The sequence below is a fragment of the Trachymyrmex cornetzi genome, unplaced genomic scaffold (assembly GCF_001594075.2).
Source record: "Trachymyrmex cornetzi isolate Tcor2-1 unplaced genomic scaffold, Tcor1.1 scaffold151, whole genome shotgun sequence".
NCBI classification, from domain to species: domain Eukaryota; kingdom Metazoa; phylum Arthropoda; class Insecta; order Hymenoptera; family Formicidae; genus Trachymyrmex; species Trachymyrmex cornetzi.
In genome coordinates this window covers 164779-181453 of record NW_017296102.1, presented here as the reverse complement: position 1 = coordinate 181453, position 16675 = coordinate 164779, and the positions used below count along the sequence as shown (strand labels likewise).

Below are 16675 nucleotides of genomic sequence, written 5' to 3'. Positions count from 1 at the left end.
ATACTTTGATTAAGGTATTTCCCTTCGAAACAAATAAATTTTGGAGACGAAAAACGGCAGATATTAAGTTTAACACGTAATATATGTATGCACAAGTATATTACCGCTTGCAAATTATGATTTATTAAATTTATTAAGATAGAAACTTAATTGAAAATCAACTAAAAAATGAGAATAAGAAATATAATAATGTAAAGATTGTACAAGATAAAAATTTTTTATAATACACTTGAAAACAAAAATACTTTTATTTATAATTATCTTTTCGTCAACAAGTACAAACCACAAATCTTCATATTACAAATAGTTACATATCGTCCGAGTTTAATGATACCATTACCGTAATGTAGGAAGCGGATGTTTTCATGAGCTTAAAAATATAATACTATGTTAAAATGTATATTTTTTATATATAATTTTGAGTATGCAAAATTGAATAAAATATTTTTTTATATTTTGGGCATTGTTAAAAAATAAATTATTTATACAAATTTGAGATTTACTTAATTTTGTAGCTGATATTCATATACTGCATTTTATCATACCGAGCCGTAATTTTCCAAGCAGATTACGTATAATTTCGCCATAGTTATGTGATATGGTTTTTGACATTTCATTAATAGAAATAATAACATTTTTTTTGCTTCCGAACACGTTTGATACCACATTCCGTTATATCTAAAAGTTTTATAATTATCAAATTAGTCATCGTTACTAATTAATTACATTGATAACTTACGCGGCAACAGAAATTTGAGAACTCTGATCTATAATTTTCTGTCCTAACCAGCTATTGAAGAAGAATCGAAGAGATTGAATAAGTACGAGTGGACCGTTTCTTACCAATTCCGTACGAGTCACGATCTGTGAAAATTCCATATTAGCGATCTGTTTTAAATCAATCGGAAGAAAACATATTTCTTCATGGCATGTATTAGTGGATCAGTATAGTTTATTAAATTGATAGATATGAATTGTGTCTAGGATATTTATTATTTATTACCATCACACACGCAGTACATTGAAGTAGAATTCCTAAACCAATGTCGGTGATAAGACATGTCGCGAACGTCGACTCAATCAAGTAGATTAGTCTATTGGTTACAAATAGAGATAGAAAAATCCGTATCATATATTTGTAATCTTTTCTGATAGACTTTAACTTTGTTCAATTTATAAAAACCTCTCTATTCTGATTTGAAGTTGTATACAATTCACCATATTCTCAACATCCCTATCCGCTTTAAATGTGGGATCGAAACATTTTTTCGATTTATCGTGTGTAGCCAACCTTTTCAAACGATAACTGTAAGTATATAGTCATATACATAATAATAAAATTTTATTTTTTTATAAACCGATAGGTAAAGTAAAGTAAATTTAGAATACCTCAGTATAGCTAAAGTACCACAGGTATGTTGCAGCAGGGCGAGATAGATGGTGTCGGTTGCTACTATTACCGTACAGCATACACTGTATCCCACAATCGTTAATGCCAAAAGAATATAATAATATTTTTCCATATCCAAAAAGAATTCCGTCGGGTGTGGCATGCGCTTTGTTCTTGTTACATTTGACATCAGTATACTGTCAAGTAACGGTACGGTGAGTGGTGCCGTCACGAAACTAGCTGCGCCCGTGAGAGTAAAAACTAGTAAAAGGAATTGTATTTCTATGCAACATAATTGCTTAGAAAAACGATCATTGGGTATACTTATCGTTAGATGTACTTAAGAAGACCAGCGTAAACATCCGACTTCTCTCCATATATTCCATCAAAATCCAAATATCGTTGTATTTCGCTAATAAGCACCAATCGTGACAAACATGCTGAATGAGCATCCTAAACTACAGTTATGGCAATTTTTCTTAGACGAAAAATAACATTATGCATTGTGGCATACTTACTTTTACAGTCTGCCACTGAAGCCCAATTGTTTTCAAGAGACATATACATGTGCCAAGAAAAGTTGGTAGAACATCGTAAAAGTCGTTCAAGCGTCTCATACGTTTGAACAAGAATGCAATCTGTTATTAAAAAATCATATCGTAGCTAATGTGGAATTTATAACTTTTTATGTACCATGATAAAGTAATTCGAATAGCGCAGAAATCGCTAATAATTTCAGAAAATTTATAATAAATTCCAATATTGATTCGCTCTTACGATTTTTTTCTAACTCGCGTGCAAGAATTTGTACCTGCGGCAGTAATAGAATCAATATACCAAATAATGTACAACAAAGACGTTTATTTTTGTTGGACGTTGATTGCATTGGCCACAAGCCGAAGAAAGACAACAAAAATTTGTTAACTCGAAAATATCGGGTATCAAAGACGTCCATTCCTGACTGATTCGTGTTGAAGCGGAAATCTTGTATAGCTGAAGGTGAAGTCTCCGCACGGTTCATTTGATATTCTCTTGGGGTGTCGATGCGTTCACAAAGAAATATACGTATAATATATTGAATTAAATGGAATCAGTAATAAAAGGGAAACGCCTCCCGCAAGCGAGCGACACGCAGAGTCCTACAATTTTAATTTCACATGCCACTAATATTGTATAAAGCATTGCATAAAGCAACACAGATGATAGCGTTTAATTCTGAATAATATATTCGCTTTTGTAAAACATAGAAGACAGCAGTTATACTCCACATAGTCCGTCGCCATACGTCCATTATTTTAGATATATATTTCTATACTATGAAATAAAAAATATTATCATTTATGAAGTGGTTAAAATCAATAATTTGATTTACAGCAAATATAGTTGTGCAGTAATGGATTGTTTATTTGACAGAAACATACCTAAACAGTTTAAAACAATATCAAAAGATAATTCTATTATTGTAAATACAAAAGCTGATTATAAGAATATCTATTAGATAATTAGATTATTGTAATATGAGAAATAAATATTGTATAAAAAACCGGTATAAATATATGATATATTTAACACATAACATACTAAAATTTATATTTTTCTTTAATATTTAATAACGTGTATGACATACTACCAACTGCAAAATTCATGATGATTATTTGCTGCTTCATTCTTCACGCATTGACAACATTACCATGCAATATGTGAGTGACGCTTTCATTATCTTCAAAAAGCATTACATATTACTTTGATGTAGTATGCGTAACAAAGATGTTTTAATGTAATGACACATAAAATATATAAAGACCATACATCATAGACTATATATTTTAGAATCTATAGGAAATTATTTTGTCGGATTTTCATGATATTTTGAAAACAATTAATTATTGTCATATTTTTTTATCTTAATGACATAAATATTATGATACATATGAATGGTCTGTACGATCCAGTTTTTCTATTTTCAGAAAACTATAAAAATTAGAAAGACATAAAACAAGCTCGTAATATTATTACCACAGTGAAGTTTTCTAGATTCATGACGAAGGACTTCGCCACCTTTATTTCACTGATGATCTGACTCCTTATGATTAGCATTAAAAGCATCTTTTTCGCCGTGTTTGATGTCTCATACCACGCTCCATTATATCTGAAAGTTTAAGTTTATATAAATGAAAATAAATGAAGATAAAATTTGCAATAACTTACGCAGAAATGTACACATCAATACTATGATCCGTTATTTGCTGCCCCTGCCAACCATAAAAAAAAAGACGAGCAGTTTGGCAAACCACCAGCGCGACATATATTATAATTTCGGCTGCTTTATTTATTTGAAGTACACTCTACGATATAACGTCAGATTATCCTTACAGATTAGATTGGAATTTTTATCTTGATTTTTGTTAATTTTAGAATTTTACCATTGTGCATAAAGTACAGTGCATCACGAAGCCTAGACTGACCTCAAAAAATAAATATATCGCGAACGTACTGTTGATTAGCTCTATAAACCTTAAATTAATATAATTTTGTATTAACCCCTTAATTTTAATACAACACTTTTGAATTCTAATATTTATACTAACGCTTTTATTTTTATGTGCAGGAGGATACATCGAATCAAGTGCTGGACAATGTTATTTTGCTTCGAAGAAGAATCGTGATGAGCTTCTTGCTTTGACCGACCTTGGACTATATTCTTCAAATGGTAACTATCTCAGACAGCACACAATATTTATAAAACAATTTACAAAATATTTGTAAGATTTATCTTCAATATTTTGTAAATGTTTATGTGATCTTAGATTGCATAAATCATAAATATTTATTTTAAATGTTATAAAATATTTATTGTACATATTATGTAATAAATATCATAAAAATATTTAATAAGACATTATAATCCAAGAAAAAATATTTACTAAAATATTTATTTAAAAATATTCATTAAACGTATTTATTTATATTTATCATAAATATTTTGTGCTGTCTGGAATGTAAAATATATTTACTAATAATTGAAATATCAAATTAATAAAAAGATTTTTTCGAGACAAGAACGCTAAGTGTTTTTTTGCGGGATCAATATTAGTCACTTTAGGAATATATTATTAGTTAGAATTTTTAACTACAAAATTTAATTACACATACTATATGTTTCGACCTTTAGGTTGGTCATTTTCAATGAAAACATAACAGCGCGATGGTTACGTCAAAACATGAAATTCCATTGAAATCCAACAAGTTGATTAAATACAGCAAAGATTGTCCTTTTCTAGGCACTCTCCATTAATACAATCATATCACACTTGATTATATTAATTATAATATATAGTTGTATGAAATATGCTTAGTGAGAATAGGTATTGAACTTGCATTTCAATGAAATTTTATATTATGACGTGACCACCACTTGTGTTTTCACTAAAGATGATCAAATTAAAGGTTGAAACGTATGAATAATTAAACTTTGTAGTTGCATTCTAACTAATATATATTGAATCCGCAAAAAAACTAGCGTTGTTGCCTCAAAAAAGCCCTTTTATTAATTGAATATTTTAATTATTAATTCTATTAAGCCATTTTGCATTTTTAATTATTATTTACTAATGTATAAATATGATACATTTAAAAAATACTTATAATTGTACCATAGTCGTCAGAAAAATTCTGTGGACTATAATATAATTAATTAATTAAAAGGTTGCAATTATATTGAACAATTATTCTGATAACTATAAATCTTAAGAAAAATTTGAGATCTCTTTATGCTACACTGTACAATTATAGATAATTTGTAAATAATAATGGATAAATAATAATAATTTAAATAAATTGTACTCAACTACAAAACAGTTCGTACTTTAAGATATCGAACAATGCGCAAGCATGTTCTATAAAGGCGAAATAGATTGTATCAATTGCCAATGTAACCACACAAGCCATGAAGTAACCATAATACATAATTGTGAGCAGAATATAGTAATATTTTTCGTGATCGACCAGCATTTCGGCTGGATATATAAATTTTTTTGGTCTCGTTATGTTTAGCGGTGATACAACATCGAGTAGTGGGTTGACAAGCGGCAATAATGCAAAACCGATCACGAACGTAGCCATCCAAACTAAACGAAATAATTACAATAAATAATAATACGTACGGACACAAACACGGAAAGAACGATTTTATTGAAATACTATATCTAAAGAAATTAGCTAAATACAAATCTGAAAATAATTTTATCGAACTATCAAAATAATTATATAGAACATTTATATATAAACTGGTTATTAAAATATCAAAAATTTTTGCAGCATTGCTCGTCATACTTGAATTTCCTACATAATTATTTTGATAATCCAACAAAGTTATTAGATTTGTATCTACTTAAATTTTGAACTCTTTAAAGGGACCAATACATATAATTTATGTACATTTATTTTAAGTTATTGCCACAGATTTCTATAAATAGACTGCCGACTTTTTCATGTTTAAAAATAGCGTCATATTTGTATTCACTTACTGTCACATGTATAAATAACATAGTGTTTCACATAAATTCACGCGATACTCACAGACAGGATGCATACACGGAGAAAATTTTATATTTAAAATTACTATAATGTGATAGTAGCTGCAGTCTTCATGTAAATTATAAGTTTAAATGCTATAATTATTTTTTTAAAAACAACAATACAACGTAATTTTTACACTTTTTTATAGTAAATTTTATAGTAAAATTTTTTTTTATTACAAAATCAAATCTTGTTGAATGAAAGTTAGTATTGTAAAGATAAATAAAAAATATATACCTAGCAAATTTTGTTTGCGTACCATAGTAAACTGTTTTCATGTTAGAATATGGCTTAACAAAATAATTACTTTATTTATGTGATAAAAATTAGTATCACCATAGTAAAAGTTAAGTCGGAATTATGTGAGGGTCTATACGAAAATTCAAGACATATAGTAAAGTGTAATTTAAAATTATATTAAAACTTAATATAAATTTTTCTCCGTGTACATACACATATGTGAACTGAAATAAGGACAACTCTGAATCAGGTTCATCTCTTTCTATCATATTAAATCAGCAGTCTAGTTATAGAAGTCTGTGATTCTTCTCAAATGTTTTGTATCAATGCAATAGTGACTCTGTCCATATAATCCTCTTAATTCACACTCAAAAAGTTTGGAATATCCTATATAAACATGATTATACATAATTATGTTTAATAATTATGTATAAATTATGTATATTTTCAGAAAATCATATTTCTTGATCAATTTTATTCGATTTACAAAATTCATCAAAAAAATTTTTTTAAATCATATGAAGAAAAACATTTTATTTAAACGGAATCAGTGTCTGAGTCTTAAAGGATTAAAAACTCAGTAAAATCATTCTTTCTATGTAAATAACTCACCATTGATTGATTTATCACACCTGTATATGTCGATGTAAATCTCCATGATACTTCCATATAATTTCTAAAAATTTGTTCCGCTTTCTTCGAGACATTCGTCCAATCGTCACGAAATTGTTGAAACAAATCTTTAAACTAATTATAAGAAAACGTATTATTTGAACCAAGATTTGCAGCTATACGATCTACAATTGCAATATTCGTAAAAATGCTTACCTTTTCAAAGTGATAAATTAAACTAGCAAATTTTGCTCCGCACGATACTGCACCGGACATCGTAGGTAAGAGTTCGATTATATGATCCAGATCGTTCGGGTGTTTGAATATGAACAAAAACTGACCAATTATTTGATCACATATTTTAATGTTTACTTTAATGATTACTTTATTTCGCAAATTGTATTAAATGTAATTTGTAATTCACTTCATGTATATTTTATAATATTATTTTAATATTATTTTAAAACGCGGATTAAATTAATTATTTAGTAATTAAAAATATATCAATATAAAAAAAAATTTTTATTTAACATTTTATATCTATATTTATTTCTTAATTATTCATGTTATCGATTTAATTGTATTATATTTTATTTATGCGTATAACGTTTCGTATATATTTATAGTAATTTGAAAATATGCAATATATTTATTTAACTTTACGACATATATTATATGTATCGATTCAATAGCTACCATAGGCGCACACATAACTATGACAGCAACTGTGGCGAACGTTGTCTTCAAAGTCCTTGTAAAAGTCGTTTGATACGGCCACAACCCTATGATCGAAAGCAAGAGTTTATTAATTTTGAAATGTTTCGCATCAAAGACATTCATGTTCATGCTTTGACACTCGCGTTCGTATTGCGTTCATATCCGCCTTTAAAAAGGCAGGTATTACTCTTTGCCATTCGGTCTATAGCTGCAGCTTAAATATTCTGCTAGATCCGTGTATATGATGAAATAGTTTTTAATGTCCAAGAAACTAAATAGAGAGAATTTATGATAGCAGATATTCCTTCCTCTCTCGATAGAAAAAAACTTGTTAAGGTTTAATAAGGACACCATATATATTATAGCGTAACAAATGTACAGTACAAATGAATAAATTGAATGAACCGCATAAGCGTTTCCGCAACGCTTACACAATATATTCCTTTGATATTATGATAGATAGCATTAATACAAGCGTAACTTATTTATTACTTTATACAAATCGATATTTACTGAATAGTTTATTACAGACATGATATACCTTCATACATTAACACCTGAGTTGTTGGCATACGAAAGACTAGAAAATATACGCGAGTGGAAAATCTTGCAGAAATCTATGCATCTTGCAGAAATCTATACTTTTAGCGTAGTGAAATCAGTACCGTGCAATAGGAAACCGATGTTCTCATTACCTTAAAAAATATTTATTATGTATACAGCATATTATTTTTTTCTGTTAGTAAACGGATATACTAGTTGCACGGATATACTAGTGTTTCTATATTATAACAGACGATACATTTCCGCGTTCGTACCTTACTGAAACCTTCCAGATTGATGACATATAACTTTGCGATTGTTATTTGGGAGGCTTTCTGACTCCTCGCGATTAGAAACAATAATAACTTTTGCACCTTTACGGATGCATTATACCATATTCCATCATAACTGTAAAAAGATACCGCGAGAATATTTCTTGTGAATTCTGAATAGTTTTATCTTACGCTGCTATCGAGACTTCGACGCTGTGATCAGTCACTTCTTGCCCGGCCCAACTATTGAAAAATAATCGGCAACTTTGCATTATCATAAGAGCTATGTATCGCATAATTTCAGATGATCCCATTCGAACTATGATCTGCAAAAAGTATCGTTTGGCTTGAAAATATTTCCAACAATAATTAACGATAAAAAGATAATATATTTACATTATATTGCCATTTAGGCTTAAGTTCCAAAATTTAAATATTATCTCTCTAAAATCTTTGAAGCAGGATCTAATTTTAAAGAGTGAAATCTCCTTCTTAAAATTGACAATTAAGCCATTTTTTTCAACATTGACTCAATTGTCACTCTTTGTCTCATTCTTTAGAATTAGATTCCACTCCAAAGATTTTAGAGAGTTATGCTCACCATTATACATGAAGAAGTATGCAATAAAAATCCTAATCCAACATCGAAAAAGAGAAACAACGAGATTGTAGATTCCATCATTTCTATGAATCTGGATCGACAAATATCATCAAGATCTAAGTGAAATTTTAGTAATAGATGCAGATATGTTTTTGAATTAGATATAGGTAAGTAAAATATACAGGGTGTTCTAAAAATAATAATAAATCTTTCGCACAGAGGCAGAATGGACTAAACTAAGAAGAAAAGTCCTTTACCATTTTGCAATTTTCGCAATAGTTAACAAGATATTAATTGCTAAAAATTGTCGAAAATTGGTCTTCAATAATTTTTTACTCAAATACTATTAACTTTACAGAAAAACTGCAAGAGACAAAAATTGTTTATATTCTTCTTATAAAGCTCTAAAAAAATTTTTTTTAGAATTTTTTATCAATTTTTTAATACTGTATTATCTTATTTTTACCAACATGAGAAAATGCGGTATTAAAAAATTTTGAAAAAATTCTTAAAAAATTCTTAGAGCTCTATGAGAAAATAAACAATTTTTGTCTTTTGTAGTTTTTCTATAAAATTGATAGTATTTTAGTAAAAAATTATTGGAAACCAATTTTCGGCAATTAATATTTTAGCAATTAATATCTTGTTAACTATTGCAAAAATTGCAAAATGGTAGAGGATTTTTCTTCTCGGTTTAGTCTATTCTACCCCTGTATGAAAGATTTATCGTTACTTTTAGAACACTCTATATAGTATACGAGCATACATGGGGTAGAGAGGGATTTTTTCGTCCATTTCTCGTTTATGTTTCTAAACAACACATGTTGAATATTTCAAGGTTGTGCTTATACTCGCAAAGAGCAATTATGATTGTATAATGTAATTGTAAGCACGTCACTGCAAAGAGATATTATTTGAGATATGAGTTGCAAATTTTCATATTACTTTAAAGTGGAAACTAACAGAATAGTCTCCCTCTACCCTGTGCTATTCCTAAAATAATTGTCACACCAACAATCTTATTCTTTCATGTAGTTGAATGCAATGTCGAACATATCGACCGATTTTCTCGTGAATGTAATCATCGTCTATCCATCGTGAATCATCGTGTGCTGCTAAATTCCTCAGGCGATGACTGCAATAAATATAATTATCTATTTTTATATACATAATTCCTAATTCACAATTTATTCTCTATGAGCAAATTTCACATGAAAAAAATACTTTATTGCAATAATACTGTGCTCTTATCTATTATATGTTTAATATGAGAACATTAAATATACAAACAAAATTTGTCACATTGATGTTACGGTAGTATCTGCTTTGCTGACAAAATAAAAAGATTTTGCCGCGTAAATTTGTTTATAGGAATGTATTAATTTTGCTGTTAACAAACAGTCCAGCAAATGTATTTTACTGTTACAACAAAATTATTACCGGTAAAATATGCGAATAAATTAGAGAAAATAGAAAGAAAAAAAAGTAGAATAAATTGGTTATTGGAACGAGAAGCTATTTTTCAGCGAATAAAATTTATCTTTTTATAGTCTGCTGTCCATATAATGACCAATAAAAGGTCCCCGTGTTAATTATACGGAAAATTAAATTTTAACACATATGTGAAAACTGATTCATTTCATTAGGATCCAATTTTTCTCATAATATATTAGTGCGAGATTTACTAATTACATGGAAAATTGAGCCCCGGTGAAACGAGTTAATTTTCACATACATATATGATGTATGCTTGTAATGTAATAAACAAAATACATCCTAAACACAAGGCCTAATAATGAATAGTTTTTGAACTATAGTGTATCAAAAGTATTAAAACTTATGCTCATAGAGTGAACATACCTTTGTGATCTAAACTATATCTCAATTGTATCCTTTTTTTTCTACACATGATTATATTAACCAAATAATTATTTTAATTAACTATTAATCAGATTTGATTTTAAGCAATTCTCACCACAATACGTCGTACATTCCGCAAATATGCTCCACTAAGAAAATGTACAAAATGTCGGCAGCTACCGCGATCGAAACACATACAACATAACCAATATACAAGATCAGCAAAAGTGTGTAATAATATTTCTCTTGATCGAGAATGACAAAATCTGCGAGATGTGGCAGTTTTCTCGGTCTTGTTTCATTCAGAGGTAAGATGATGTCAAATACAGGTCCGGTGAGAGGTAACAAAGCGTAGCAGAATACAAATCCGATTACACTAACTGCATAAAGAAAAACGAATAAAATACTCCTTTTGTTTTTTTCCTTTACAAAAATTAAGACGCGCAAAACAAATAAATATTTTAATTCATAATTATAAATATATTAAAGCTAGCGATTATATATTTATTTGTAATTTCTTTTTCATTTCTCATCTTTACTTTAATATTTCATTAAGATGTGTGTGTTTAAAATATTTATATATTTTTTAATTTATCCAAGATATCGAACCTTCTATTGTTAATACTTAATTCAAATAAATCCGATATTTACCAGTGCGAAATTAATTTCATACTTGAATATGCCAACATGAGTTTTCGACTTTTTTCAGCATAATGCGTTAAAATTTGCGTTTCCTCACTGACCAATAGATTGTTCCAATCATCTTGCATATGTTGCAGAAGCCCCTTAAACTGAAGCGACGTTCGTTCAAAATAAGCCGATCCGACGCGATGATTATGCTTACCATTTTGGAATTGCAAGTCAGACTGGTGATTTTTGCAATACATATCACTGTGCCAGCTAGAATTGGCATGAGCTCGAACATATTATCCAAATCATCCACATGCTTGAACATATATGCAATCTAATAATAAATAATGAATATATGATGCATTGATTATATTTCACATAATACTCGGGTAAAATGTAAACTCGCGTTTAAATAATTGTTTCTGTGACATATAAAGAATATAATTATTATTTGGATTAGTATATGTCAAACTTTTTTTTTATATATAACTTAATTTATATATTTTCTTTAAATTCAACTCTATTCTCTAAAATCTTTGGAGTGGGATCTAACTCTGAAGAGTGACAAAGAATGACAATTGAGCCATTTTGTTGAAAAAGAGTGGCTCAACTGTAAATTTTTAAGAGTAAGGTTTCATTCTTCAGAAGTACATTCTACTCCAAAGATTTTTAAGGGAGTAATATTATTAATGTATCATCCAGCAAACTACCTGTGGCGCGCACATTATTGTAACGCCAAATATGGCGAACGACTGAGTTAGAAGCTTTATGAAGGATGTTTGATATGGCCAGAGACCGATGAAAGACAGAAAGAACTTGTTAATCCTAAAATAGCGCGTGTCAAAGAAATCCATGGTTTTGCTATACTGAATAAGAATCCGTAAATATTCTTCTTGCTATAGCAGTATCCGTCTCTCTCTCTTCTCTTTCTTTCTCTCTCTCTCTTTCTCTCTCTCTCTCATTCTCTCTTCTTTTTTTTTCAACACCTTCTTTAGTATTCCGTTAAAACCTCGTTATGGGAAATGTACTAAAGATACGCAATATGGTGGCAATATCAACAGTATTACAACTTAAGAAGAAAAAATGAAATGTACGATAAATGGAATTTGTAATATTGCCGCTGTATGCTTTAAAGCTTTGAAGACATCTCGTATTATTATTTCATATTCTCGGTGCCACGAAGTGCATGACTAAGACCGTATCGATTAACGTGTCGAATGTCTTTTATCTCTTCATAAAACTGGACGTTGTCACTATAAATGTACAAATTTCGATAAAAGATAATATATTCTTAGTTTAATATTTAAATTTATTGTGAAAATACAAATATCTTTTGCAGCAGCAATGATAAACAATTTAGTTTTTATAAACATTGTGTTCTCTATTGATGTTACTGTCACACTGTATACCACTGAATATATTCTCTAAAACAAGATTTTAACAGTTTTGTGAAAGTCCATTGTTTATCAAACAGGAAACAAAAGTAGCTCATTTTTTTTCTCAAGGTATTTCATATGCCTCTCCATGGTTTTATAACTTTTTTGGAATGGCAAACAAATTTATTTCTGAAGCAGTATATTGATGTATTGTATATGTTTAAGTAAAAACATTTACGCGCGCACAATACTATTGTTAAATATAATATTTAATTCTAAGAAAATAGATCGAACGAGCAATAGTAAAAATATACGTATTATGATAATTCCAGGAAATCGTGAAACGTTTCACAGTGAAAGGTGGTTATTTAATCGATCAATGAAGGGGACACTGCCTTTGTGTCGTTTCGAATCTTTGGTTGCATGAGGGAAAATTATGTGAAACATTAAAATCAGGAATTATATGAAACATCAAAGTTATGAGTCTTATTCTATAAAGCAAAAAAATACCGGATATGCGCACACGTGAATAAATATATCTATATAATTTTAAAAATTTGTATAATTTTTGTAAAAAATATTCTTTATCTCTTTTTTTCGCGAAACATCGGAGATACGTACATATATTTATATTATTTCTGATGTGAGATACGTCGCTTTATTATGATGATTATAATCACCTTCCTTTATAAAACACACTGATGATTTTTTTAAATATAATAATTGTAAAGATACATATAATATAATTTGCAATAGTATCTCTATCTCATGGATAAAAAAGTCATGAAATATGACATGGTAGTTTGCATCATCTTAAAATTGAATATCAATCTATTACAATGTTATATAGAATTATAAAAAATATTTTTTCTATATATGTAAATTAGACGTAATTACCGAACTGCACATAGTCATAGACAGAACAAACATCTTTCCAGCCGTGAGTGTACATGGAGAGAAACTTCTATAAAGAAGTATTCTTAATAATCTTCTAGTTTTTATGGAAAATGTATACCATGCTGAACCGTACCTAACATAAAATGCATGATAAAATTGATTGATTCTTTTATCGATATCAATGTAAATTACAATGTAATAATCAATGTAATAAGTCATTTATAATTATTATATATGTGTGATAATTTTACATAATGTTAAAAAACAATGACAGCATCGCCGTTCAAAGATTCACTGTTTCAGAAAATTTTTTTACGTATAAATTTATGGATTTCAATATGAATTAGCATTAATTTTAACATTAATTGACGTTATGACTTAAATTAAATCTTACAATTAACAAAAAATTATTTTAATCGTATAAAATTGGATACTATCGATAAATAGGCTTATGACATCTTTTTAAAAATTATTGTGGAAAAATTGAGAAACTATTTAAAAAATTAATTAAATAATATATAATAATTTATTATTAAATACCGTAAGATCTTAAATATTTCTCTTATTTGCTTCCAAAGATGAAAAAACTTTATACAAAACTTAAATACTTACGCCTTATCGAAAACTTTTGTGCTTCGATCTATCAACAATTGTCCAGGAATACACATGCATACGAAGTGCAAAAACACAGCGCAAATAAAAAAAAAGGATCTTATTATCTCGTTGATGTTTTCCAGGTTTTCGATAAGCTGCAAAATTTAAGTATCGTGTTATACAATGTATTTTTCAATAAAGATATACGTACTTCTTAAAATACACACCTGTATTCCGATCACACTCAAATTCAGCATATTCAGAAATAGAATAATGAACATTGCTTGAGTGAATGTAGAGTTCAGTATTTGGACATATCTAAAGAAAGAGAGAAAAATCGGATAAAATAATTTAATATAAACGATCGAGTGATAAGTGACAATATTGTTATCAAGTAGACTGTTATTGTTATTGAATAGATTGTTAATATAGACAACAGAAATGTACGCGTAGTACTCTAATGCAAGTTGATGTCTTTTCAAGCATATTATCAATTCACGATAATCATTGCCAGTAGAACCGTGTTTCTCCATCAATAGATGATAATGTCTTCCTATATATTTTTTGTTGTTGTCTGATTTAGTTTCTGCTTTAACAGTAATGTTTTCCAGACGATGGCTTTGAAATTAAATATTGTTAATTAGCACGTAATTTTGATCGTAATTTTTATTTTTATTCATTCAAAAATAAGCAAAATGTTTAGAAACATTTGTTTGTAAAAAATATAAATATAAGATCTTATTTTAATTTTATTCACCTGATAGCTATAAATAAACTGCAAGCATGCAACACGCACATTATATACGTAGTATCCACAGTGAACGCAATTGTAATAGTAATTAAAGTCGTAGCGTAACAATGAAGTAATATTGGATAATAATATTTTTCTTTGTCTACTCTGTATTCAACCGAATATACGTATATCAATGGCCGCGACTCGTTCAGCGGTTTTACGACGTCTAAGATTCTTGGTATCAATGGAGTTAGCAAATAAAATATTGTAAAGATGATAAAATATACTGCAAAAGGAACATACATATGACTTATTAACTGTATAAAATGTTAAAAGACTTCTTTTTCTTCTTCTTCTTATATGCTTGTGGTGCACACGCTAATTATTCAATTGCCACAAGCATATGGGACCTACAGTTTTAATGCCGGCTCCGAACGGCGGATTTTTCGAGAGGTGTTTCTGTGGGCAAGGATACTCTCGGGAGGTTGCCGACCTTTTCCGAGAGGAGACACGAACGTAAATATTTTAATTGACCTACTGGATTGAATCCGAGATCTCTAACATGAATAACATGATAGACCAGTGCCATGCCACGCTCGCGCTCGAGTTCTTTTTCAACATGGTTATTTTGTAATTCCATAAATATTTTGTAAAAATATATGGAAATTTTAGATTTTGAAAAAATTAATTTTAATTATAAAAAAGCTCTTCTTTTTTTTATATATATATATTTACACTAGAAAAATTGAACATAAAATTTTTGCAATTACAATATTTTAGTCGATGACACATCATAATTTGTCTGTAAAGATTTAAAAATTATTTATTCCTGTACCTCCAAAGTATTTTGTCACTTTTTGGCTGATACTAGCGTAATATTTCATAATATGACGTTCGAATTCGCTATTAAAAAACTCCCAGTGTTCGCACATAAGTTGCAATAACCGTCGGAACTGATCAACAATACAGAAAGATAATGATAAGCGAATACACATTATAGTCCAAGATCCCGCCGCGAGTTTGTGCACCTATCGTATATGCAGATGAAACGTAAAAAAAATCGAAGTTTGTGTTACCCCGGATCTACAATAGGTGTTTTAAGCCTTAAACCGTAAGAAATTGATCAATTACAAATCCGAGAAGAATAAGCGACTGTGATTCGCCTATTTCTTATGGCTTAAGGGGATGCTAAACCGATTACCCAACTCAATCAGAGTCGATAGTATAGACTTTTTTAATTCCAAATTCGATAATAGTGATGACATCTTCGATTTAGTTTTTACATTATATAATATATTATATAATATATATTCTGTCTTACTCAAACGCATACATCTGTTCTTATCTAACATATGCCAGCATCATCTATCGCAAAACCGCACAACTACTGTTACACGGAATTTCGGCTCTGTTGACAGTCCCAGTCTTCGCAAAACACCTGTATACACGTATTTTCTATTCGATGGAAATATTTCTTTTCTAGACTTTCAATCTTAGTTCTACAAACTCGGTATCGTTTCAATAATACAGAAAGTGACCTCAGCTGCACGCTTATTTTCAAGATATGGATTCTAAAACTCTTATATCAAGCAAATATATATCTGAGGTGACAGCTGTACGAGCCAAAAGTAA

At 29.1% G+C, this 16675-nt stretch overlaps 4 protein-coding genes across 4 annotated transcripts in view; all 4 read right to left on the bottom strand.

Annotated features, from left to right (window-relative positions):
• LOC108758113 (uncharacterized) overlaps positions 1 to 1957 on the bottom strand; it is a 9595-nt gene extending 7638 nt beyond the window's left edge. The window contains exons 1-2 of the mRNA XM_018502903.1: positions 1909 to 1957; positions 1409 to 1651 (exon numbers count right to left, since the gene is read on the bottom strand). Coding sequence (XP_018358405.1) covers positions 1409 to 1651; positions 1909 to 1957 — 292 coding nt within the window. The remainder of the gene's footprint in view (positions 1 to 1408; positions 1652 to 1908) is intronic.
• A 1090-nt stretch (positions 1958 to 3047) lies between these two features.
• On the bottom strand, positions 3048 to 7940 carry LOC108758112 (uncharacterized). The gene is made up of 6 exons (XM_018502901.1): positions 7484 to 7940; positions 7037 to 7156; positions 6841 to 6955; positions 5256 to 5517; positions 3407 to 3539; positions 3048 to 3110 (listed from the first exon to the last, which is right to left on the bottom strand). The coding sequence occupies exons 1-6, from the start codon at positions 7664 to 7666 to the stop codon at positions 3054 to 3056; spliced, it is 870 nt and encodes a 289-aa protein (XP_018358403.1). The 5' UTR covers positions 7667 to 7940; the 3' UTR covers positions 3048 to 3053.
• Positions 7941 to 9958: 2018 nt separating this feature from the next.
• On the bottom strand, positions 9959 to 12297 carry LOC108758111 (uncharacterized). Its single transcript, XM_018502900.1, has 5 exons — positions 12154 to 12297; positions 11658 to 11777; positions 11487 to 11598; positions 10929 to 11193; positions 9959 to 10088 (listed from the first exon to the last, which is right to left on the bottom strand). Exons 1-5 carry the CDS (start codon positions 12295 to 12297, stop codon positions 9959 to 9961), a joined length of 771 nt encoding a protein of 256 aa, XP_018358402.1.
• Positions 12298 to 13580: 1283 nt separating this feature from the next.
• Positions 13581 to 14618, bottom strand: LOC108758110 (odorant receptor 49a-like). Its single transcript, XM_018502899.1, has 4 exons — positions 14538 to 14618; positions 14329 to 14465; positions 13717 to 13849; positions 13581 to 13631 (listed from the first exon to the last, which is right to left on the bottom strand). Exons 1-4 carry the CDS (start codon positions 14589 to 14591, stop codon positions 13581 to 13583), a joined length of 375 nt encoding a protein of 124 aa, XP_018358401.1. The 5' UTR covers positions 14592 to 14618.
• Between the last annotated feature and the right edge of the window lie 2057 nt (positions 14619 to 16675).